The following is an 8,694-nucleotide window of genomic DNA, read 5'->3' as shown; positions in this document are numbered from 1 at the left end:
CCAGCCTGGTCTACAAGAGCTAGTTCCAGGACAGGCTCCAAAACTACAGAGAAACCCTGTCTCAAAAAAACCAAAAAAGAAATTCACTCACAGCCAAGGAAGTGCAGCAGAAACCATGGAGAGTGCTGCTTTGATGGCCTGATTAGGCTCCTGCTCGGCTAAACTCCCTTATTTAGTCCAGGACCACCAGCCTAGGGAATGGCACTGCCCACAGTCAAGACCATCGCCTATGGACACTGCCACAGGCCAGTTTGATCTAGGGAATTTCTTGATGAAGACTCTCCCAAATGATTCCCATCTGTGGCACTCATAACCCCATTTGTGCGGGAGAAAACCTGGGACTTTCCTGAGACTCCACCCTCTCCTCCCCTATCCAGTTCCATTAGTTCCCATGTCCATTTGGTGACAGTCCCCCTTCGTCCTTAGAACCCTTGTCATTGTCCAAACCAGGTCTCCCATCCTTCTCAGCCACTCCTGAGATCTGCTTCCCACCATTTTCCCTGGGATTAGTCAATGGTCTCTTAAACTAGCTTTCAAGAATACTTTTTGAGCTGGGCGGTGGTGACAAACGCCTTTAATCCCAGCATTCAGGAGGCAAGGCAGGCAAATCTCTGTGAGTTCGAGGTCTATAAGAGCTGGCTCCAAAGTTACAGAGAAACCCTGTCTCGAGGGGAAGAAAAAGTATTTATTTATTATTTTTAAATTGGTTACATCTGAAATTATATTTATTGTCTATAATTTACAAAATATGTACAAGAAACATAGGTTATTAGATAATGAAAATTTATTTTATTTCATGTATATGGATGTTTTACCTGAATATCCATAAGTACAGGGCATCAAATCCCCTGGGACTTGAGTTACAGAAAGTTGTGAGCCACCGTGTTGTTGCTGGAAATTGAACCCAGGTCCTCTGGAAGAGCAGCCAGGGCTCTTAATGGCCCAGCTATCTCTTTATCCCAGGATAATGCAAAGACCCAACTCAGAAAAGTTCTCTCTCTCTCTTTTTAAAATTTATTTAACTTAGTTTATGCGCATTGGTGTGAAGGTGTCAAATCTCCTGGAACTGGAGTTACAGACAGTTGTGAGCTGCCATGTCTGTGCTGGGTTCCCTGGTAGAGCAGACAGTGCTTTTAACCCCTGAGCCATCTCTCCAGCCGCTGGGAAGAATTCCCTTTTAAGGGTGCATGTGATTACAGTCGGTAGGATGACCTTGCCATCTCAATACCATTAATAACTCTGTCAAACCCTTTTAGCTCTGTCATGGTCACCATCCCTGTGGAGCCACTTTAATAGTGAGGGAGACCCTTTCTCAAAACTGAAACTGTTGGAATTAATGTGTTAGCTAAGATTAGACACAGTCACTGGGCAGGAATGAGTGAAAGTCCAGGTGTGCCCCCCCAAGACAAAATTGATTTGCATCCTTCTGGAAAGAATATTGTCATTGAAATCACTTTTCTATAACTATAAATAATAGCCAGTGTTGAGAACCAGGATAATTTGGAACTGTGCTGGACACCTGGCATCCATAGAACACCCAGTCTTTTCTATCTTTTCCTATTAAGTTATCTTTTTTTAAAAAAAATTTGTTTCTATACATACTTTAAATCCCTGTTTGAAATCTTACTTTGACTCTTTGCAGTTCAAGGTCAGGTCAGGAGCTTTGTTGTTTTTGTGAAAGGTTTTTGCTCTGTAATCCAGGCTGACCCCAACCTCATGATGCTCCTGAGAGCCCCAAGTGCCAGGATTCTCATCAAGACTTTGAAAACAGCTTAGAGTGTCAATTCTGGGGTCTCCTCGTCTTGGCTTCCCTTCTCTGAGGCTCTCCCCTCTTGAACTTGTGGCCAGTCTGGCAGGCTCAGGCTCCTTCCCCAGCTCTCTGTCCTAAGGTATAGCTAACCTGGGTAAAGTCTAAGAGTCCTCCAAGGGTTTTGCTTGAAGTTTTACCCTGTACAACAGCTGTTTGCTCCCAGCATGGAAGGTGTGTAGTGGAACTGTACCTGAATTAGGGAGTATGGGGAGGGTGGTGACGGGCGCCTCGGTGTCTGCTGCCTCGGGCTGGGCAGCCATGGCCTTGTCGACCAAGTCTTTCTTTCACAGGTCAAATGGATGATGTACTGGATTATATTTGCCCTCTTCACCACAGCAGAGACGTTCACAGACATCTTCCTTTGCTGGTAAGTGCTCCAGGGACTGGCATGTTTCAGAGGGCAGCTTTGTGGGTGGGGAGAGGTAGAAAGGACCTCAGCCTTCCCTTGGGCAGAGGAGCAGGGCCAAAACTGGAATCTTAGCTGCAGCATTTTTAGTAAATTACTCCATAAAAGTTGCTCAAGTAAATTTCCGTGCTGGACTTCCTAAGAGCAGGTGCTGTGTAGGGCCCTAGGGATGTAGTATGGACTGCATGGGCAGAGTTCCTCCATGACCCGAGTTGGTGACGTGTTTGCATGCCAGAGAAGGAAAAAGTGATATACGGGAGTATGCATGAAGGGGCCAAGCCTCAGGAGTAAACACTAATGCTGTACGCATGAGGTCCTGGGTTCGAGACCTAGCACTGCAAGACTAAGATAAGCATGCGATCAAAATACCATGTTTGCTCCTGACCCCTGTGCTCTTTCATTACTGCTGTTCATACTTGTGTGTCCTCATAAAACATTTGTTGGTGCCAGGCATGGTATTTTAATAATTGCAGGACTCTCGAGGTAGAGGCAGGCAGATCTTTCTGAGTTTGAAGCCATCTTGAACATAGTAGGTTCCAGGACAGCCAGGACTACATCAAGAAACTCTGTCTCCAAATAACAAAAATGAAATTGTTGGTGTGTTAATAAATACACTTACATAGACTTTTTTTAATTTTTAAAATTTGATTTTGTGTGTTTGTGTGTGTGCGTGTGTGTATGCTGCATATGATGCATACGCGGTACACTGAGCACAAACATGCCATAGGACACAAGTGGAAGTTAGAGAAAACCTTGGAGCTGTCTCATCAACCTTGTACAGCAAGCACCTTTACCTGCCGAGCCATCTCACGGGCCCAATGTCTTTCTTTTCTTATGGTAACTTTTTTGTCGTTGTCAGGTCGATGGTGGCTCACGCCTTTAATCCCAGCACCTGGGAGGCAAAGGCAGGTGGATCTCTGTGAGTTTGAAGCCAGCCTGGTCTACAGAACTAGTTCCAGGACAGGCCCCAAAGCTACAGAGAAACCCTGTCTCGAAAAACCAAATAAATAAAATGTAAAAAAAAAAAAGTTTCTCTTTTAGGTTCCTAAGTATGCTCCTTATATGTTTTGTTTTCTCTTTTTTAAATAATAGTATTAGACATAACAGTTCTCAGTCTGCTTATTGACCTTATTTTGGAAATACTTTCATGTGAGCATAAGCATATCTACCTATTTTTCAGTGGTCACATAGAATTTCATGGTCTAGATGAAATATAACTTATTTAATTAGTGTCCTTTTGGAATGTTTGAAGATGTATTTTACTTTTAATTGTGTATAGGTCCACTTGCCTGTGTGTGGGTGGGGGAGGGGAGTTGTGCACATGAGTACAGGACTTGAGGAGGCCAGGAGACTGCATCAGATCCTCTGGAGCTGGAGTTGCAGGGTGTTGAGAGGGGCCTAACAAGAGTGCTTGCTGGGAACCACACTGAAGTCCTCTGAGAGAGCAGTATGCACTCTTAACTACTGAGCCTTCTCTCCAGTCCCAAACAACTTATGGATGGACAATAAGTTGTTTGGCTTCTTTTGCTTATAAACAATACAGTTGCTAGATGTACATCTTTAATCTCAGTACTTGGGAGGTAGAGGCAGGATCAGGAGTTCAAGATCAGCTTTGGCTTCCACCCAAACAGCAGTGATTCCCATACTGGAGAATGGAAAGCTTTTTACTCCAAAAGCGCCAATATGATTCCCCACCCTATGGCATCATAGGCCCAGAGTCAGACCTGGGCAGCAATTCTCTGAGTTCCATTTTGAGTCATTGGCCTCCAGGAGCAGGGCAACGGACTCTCACTCCCCACCCATAAACTCCTAGATACCACCAGCTAAGAGGGCCAAGGAGGAACAGGTGAGGCATCCAGCTGACAAGCAGAAAGGCAGGAATTCTACCCTGCCCGTATAAACACTCCGGACATACCAGGTACCACATATATTCCCACTCTAGACAGGATTTTGCTGATGACCTTCTTCTCCTGATGTACGCCCCTGTCACATGTACCTCGTTCATTGCATACTTACAGATGTAATGAAGGTTACTCACAGCCAATTTTAAGGCAGGGAGATAGCTGCATTATCTGGGTGAGCCTATCTAATTACACGTTACATAGCCAACACAGATCTTCTGTTGGAAGCAGAAGACACTTCTGAAGCCTGAGAAGGATCAAGATAGCATTGTGAGCTTGAAGAAGGGAGCGGTGCAGGTTAAGAAAACAGAACCCGGCCGGGCGATGGTGGCGCACGCCTTTAATCCCAGCACTCAGGAGGCAGAGACAGGCGGATCTCTGTGAGTTCGAGGCCAGCCTGGTCTACAAGAGCTAGTTCCAGGACAGGAACCAAAAAACTACAGAGAAATCCTGTTTCGAAAAATCCAAAAAAAAAGAAAAAGAAAACAGAACCCATGGTCCTACAACCACGACAGATAAAATGCAGCTCACAACCTCAGTGACTGTAAGCGGCAATTGTTCCCAGAGCCTTCAGTCAGAGCCTGGCTGTTCCACACCTTGACCCTGGCCTTGGGAGGTTCTGAGCAGGGAACTTGGTAGAATAATGACTGTGTACAAGATCAAACTTACATGTCTCACCACACAAAAATCAAATTGACGGGGGGGGGGGGGGGGGGCAGCATACCTTTCATCTCAGTACTTGGGAGGCAGAGGCAGGCGGATCTCTGAGTTCAAGACCAGCCTGAGGTTCAGAATAGTGAGGACGACATAAAGAAACCCTGTCTTGAAAAATAAAAAACAAAACCAAAAAATAACCCCTGTAGATGGTGCTGCGGGCAGGCCTGCTTTTCGTCCCGCCCGGCTCCCACATGGTTAGCTTTACACCCGAAATAACAACACACAAACTGTATTCTTTTAAACACTTTCTGGCCCATTAGTTTCAGCCTCTTCTTGGCTAACTCTCACATCTTGACTAAATCATTTCTAATAATCTGTGTAGCACCACGAAGTGGTGGCTTACCGGAAAGGATTCTAGTGTACGTCCATCTTGGGCTGGAGCTTCATTGCATCTGACCCAGAGAGGAGAGGCATGGCGATTGCCTCACTTCCTCCCAGCATTCTGTTCTGTCTACTCCACCCACCTAAGGGCTGGCCTATCAAATGGGCCAAGGCAGTTTCTTTATTAACCAATGACCTTCCTCCATCAACCCCCCCACCCCCAAAAATAAAAGAAATCCAGACTCCTGCAATGGCCAGTACATGGCTTCTTTAAAAGAAAGACTGCACAGCTACGTTGTCCACACTTTGACTGCATTGTGTGGCCTTGCTGTGGTCTCGCCCTTTTGTCTTGGATCTCTCCTGGGGCAAGGACGAGTCTAACCTATTGTCTTGGTTGTCTCTGTCCAGTTGACTCAGCTTCAGAGTCCTCGTTGAGGAATTGGCCCGTGGGCGTGTCAGTGGAGGGTTGTAGTGATAGGTAACTGGTGTAGGAGAACTCGGCCCAGAGGGCAGCACACCCCTCACCAGGTGCTCCTGGGCTAGATAGTAAAGGCAGCTGAACAGGAGCCTGCCAGGGACTGAGGGAGCCAGTCCGCAAGCCACATTCTTCCACTCAACAAGGGACAAGCAGGAGCTTCCTTCTCAATGCCCCTGTGTCGGGTCTGAGGAAACACTGAAGGAAGACCCCAGACTCAAATAGTATACAAGAATAAAGAGGGTTTATTATACTGTCATGCATGTGGGGTCACGTAGGGTCACTCACCTGTGCGAAAGGGCAGTGGCCCCAGCGGGATGTGTAGGCTGCTTTTAAGTATAGTTAAGGGGCGTTTCAGGGCCAGCTATATAATTAGTTTAAACAAGCAGCGGTTACACTAGTATATTTCTAATTGGCTGAGGTTTGGTCTTATCACTTTTGGTCACATCTTCACAAGCTGGGGCATGACTGGGAAGGGGGCTGCTGGGTGTATCCTTGAGATACTGTGAAGCTAATTTAGGCCCTCTGTGTTTGCTCTTTCCCTCCACCCTGAATGTAAGGGCCTTGTAGATAAATAGCCCTTTGTTGAAAAAAACACCTGTGTGCCCTTAGAGTTGTGAAAGTGGCAGAGTTTAACCCCTTCACCTGGAAATGAAGCCGGGCTTTCAGTCAGGAATTTCACAGGAAGTTTTGTTGAGAAGGAAGTGCAGGCTGGGAATGCGGAAATGAAACCTGGACTGGGGCAGTTCTGTGACAGAAAAACTGGATTTCCATTTGTGGGCACCATTTGTAGAGGTAGATTAAGGTCTGTTCATTCTTCCTTAGCCACAGCAAAGCTTTAGGAGTTGTTTTCTGCCTGTAAGCATCCCGTCCTGGAAGAGGCAGGCAGTCCTCTATCTCTGGAGTTGTTACATTTCTACACCAGCTTCCCATCCTGATTCAGGGCCGTAGCCCAGCGATAAGGATGGGCTGCCCTGGGCTAGAACACGCGGGAGACAGGGAGGGTGGGAGAGGCCACACGTGTTAATGCTTTTCACATTGATCGTAGCAGGAACGTGCTCTGTTGGTCTGACAGAGGAGGCCCAAGGGATGAACTAAAAAGTGGAGAGACAGAAAAAAATTGTTGTTTTTCAAAGATATTCTTATAAGTATATATATTTGTGCGTGTGTGTGTGTGTGTGAGAGAGAGAGAGAGACAGAGAGAGAGAGACAGAGAGAGAGAGAGAGAGAGAGTATGCCTGCAGATGCATTCATTACAGGCACATGTGGGTCCTCAGAGGACAGAAGAAGGTGTCAAAATCCCCAGAGATGAAGGTATAGGCAGTTGTGAGCCCCCCAGTATCAGTGCTGGGAACCAAACACCCATCCTCTGGGCTTCGAGTGTTCTTAAGCACAGGATGTCTCTCCAGCCTTCTTGCAGGAACAGGAAGGTTTTAAAAGCTGCATCAGCATGGGTGGGATATGCCAGAAAGATTCTATAGAACAAGTGATCTGTAGTGTAGTGTTCAGAGAATCAAGATAGCCTGAGCAGTCCTGAGGGGCCCCTGGAAGAGTCTGATAGGCATTCCTCAAACTCTAACCGTGTAGCCTAGGACAGAGGCTCTTAGTTGTCTGTAGTGAGAATGCCATTACTCCGTCTATACGGAGGTACCTGCTATCTACAAAGTGCACACAGATAATTCACTCCTGAGCCCCCATGCCATTGCCTCGTTTGCATGTATATTCAAAGAAGCACACACAGGGAAGTGTGGTGGAAGCTTAGCTTGTAATAGACAAGGGTTGTCATCAATCCCTTTGCCTGGAAGATGCTTGCACACCTATAGGAAGCCATGAAGAGGAGCGAAGCTTTCCATGTTCTGGTGTAAGACAGTCCCCAATGTATACTGTTGATTCTGTGCAGATTAGAGAAAGCAAGGTTTTGAAGGAAGTGTAGAGATGCTGCCAGGCTACCAATGCCACCACCAGACAGCTAAAGGAATCACAGGTACCTATGTGATTGAACAGGCCTAGCTCTTAGTCCAAGATGTGCAAGAAACTGATGAAGAAAAAGTCTAGAGGACATTGTGGGAAGGAGACTCTCCTATATACTCTTACTTTCTTTAGCGTTTCTTAACTGTGTGCGTGCATGACCTACTTTTTTAAAATATCTTTTACATAATACCAGAAGAGCTGCAGTGTGACGGCTGCCCTTGGGACTGTCTGTCTGAGCTTGCTAGATTCGGTCGCCTTCCCCTTGGGCTGGCAAATAATTTGTTTTCAAAACAAAAGTTCCTCCATTATTAATCACCCGTGTGTTTCACTCTGGGGGAATCAATCACACCTCCCCTCTCTTAGCCCCAGTCTTCTGTGGCTGTGAAAGATGAAACAGCTTTGCCAGGAAAGAGCCCTCCTCACCCCCACCCCCACCCCCAGTTGCTTGGAGAACGTTCAGGAAGAGTCTACTGGAGGCAGAAAGCAGACAGGCTTTGGTGAGGTGGAACTGCTGATGGGGAGGGATGGTGGGGAGCGTGTGCCTTTGAAAAAGCTCTGACATGGCTTGCTAGGGATTGCTTTTTATTTTCAGCTCCTTCCTCTGGAAAGGATGCCTGGGAAAGACTTACTTTTTGATCCTCAGACTAGCGTAAGGGGCCCCCTCGCCCACTGCGTCTTGTTTTAAGGATGCCTGAGATTCCTTTTAAGGAGATGTGGTCCAACTTGGGAACCTGAAAATGACTGATAGGAAGGGAGATATTTATTCAGCTCATAGATCCCTAGAGACAGGAAGTGCGGCTTACCACACCATACAAGGCCACAAGGGGAGGTGCCAGGATGGTACTGGAGGCCGAGGGTAGGAACAGTGGCTCTCACTGTGGGCACAGTTCCATGGGAAGGAATGCACTAGGAAGGTGAGTGTGTTTGGGGTTGCTATTGCCAATGGTTCTGAGATACAGGTGCATCTCTGGCTCTGGCTCGTGCTCCTAGGGAAATGCAAGCAAGGGCAGAGTGGCTCAGAGTATAAGATCCTGCAGACTCTGGACCACTGGCCTGTGTGTGTAGCTGTAGGACTCTGAGCAAGGGCAGAGTG

At 46.8% G+C, this 8,694-nt stretch overlaps 1 protein-coding gene across 1 annotated transcript in view; it reads left to right on the top strand.

The window, feature by feature from the left end:
- Reep1 (receptor accessory protein 1) overlaps window positions 1–8,694 on the top strand; it is a 110,505-nt gene that overhangs the window by 58,966 nt on the left and 42,845 nt on the right. The window contains exon 3 of the mRNA XM_005364757.2: window positions 2,101–2,177. Coding sequence (XP_005364814.1) covers window positions 2,101–2,177 — 77 coding nt within the window. The remainder of the gene's footprint in view (window positions 1–2,100; window positions 2,178–8,694) is intronic.

Source organism: Microtus ochrogaster, assembly GCF_000317375.1.
Source record: "Microtus ochrogaster isolate Prairie Vole_2 chromosome 14 unlocalized genomic scaffold, MicOch1.0 chr14_random_3, whole genome shotgun sequence".
Classification (NCBI taxonomy): domain Eukaryota; kingdom Metazoa; phylum Chordata; class Mammalia; order Rodentia; family Cricetidae; genus Microtus; species Microtus ochrogaster.
Note: the sequence above shows the minus strand (reverse complement) of the source record. Positions and strands in the feature narration are given on the sequence as shown.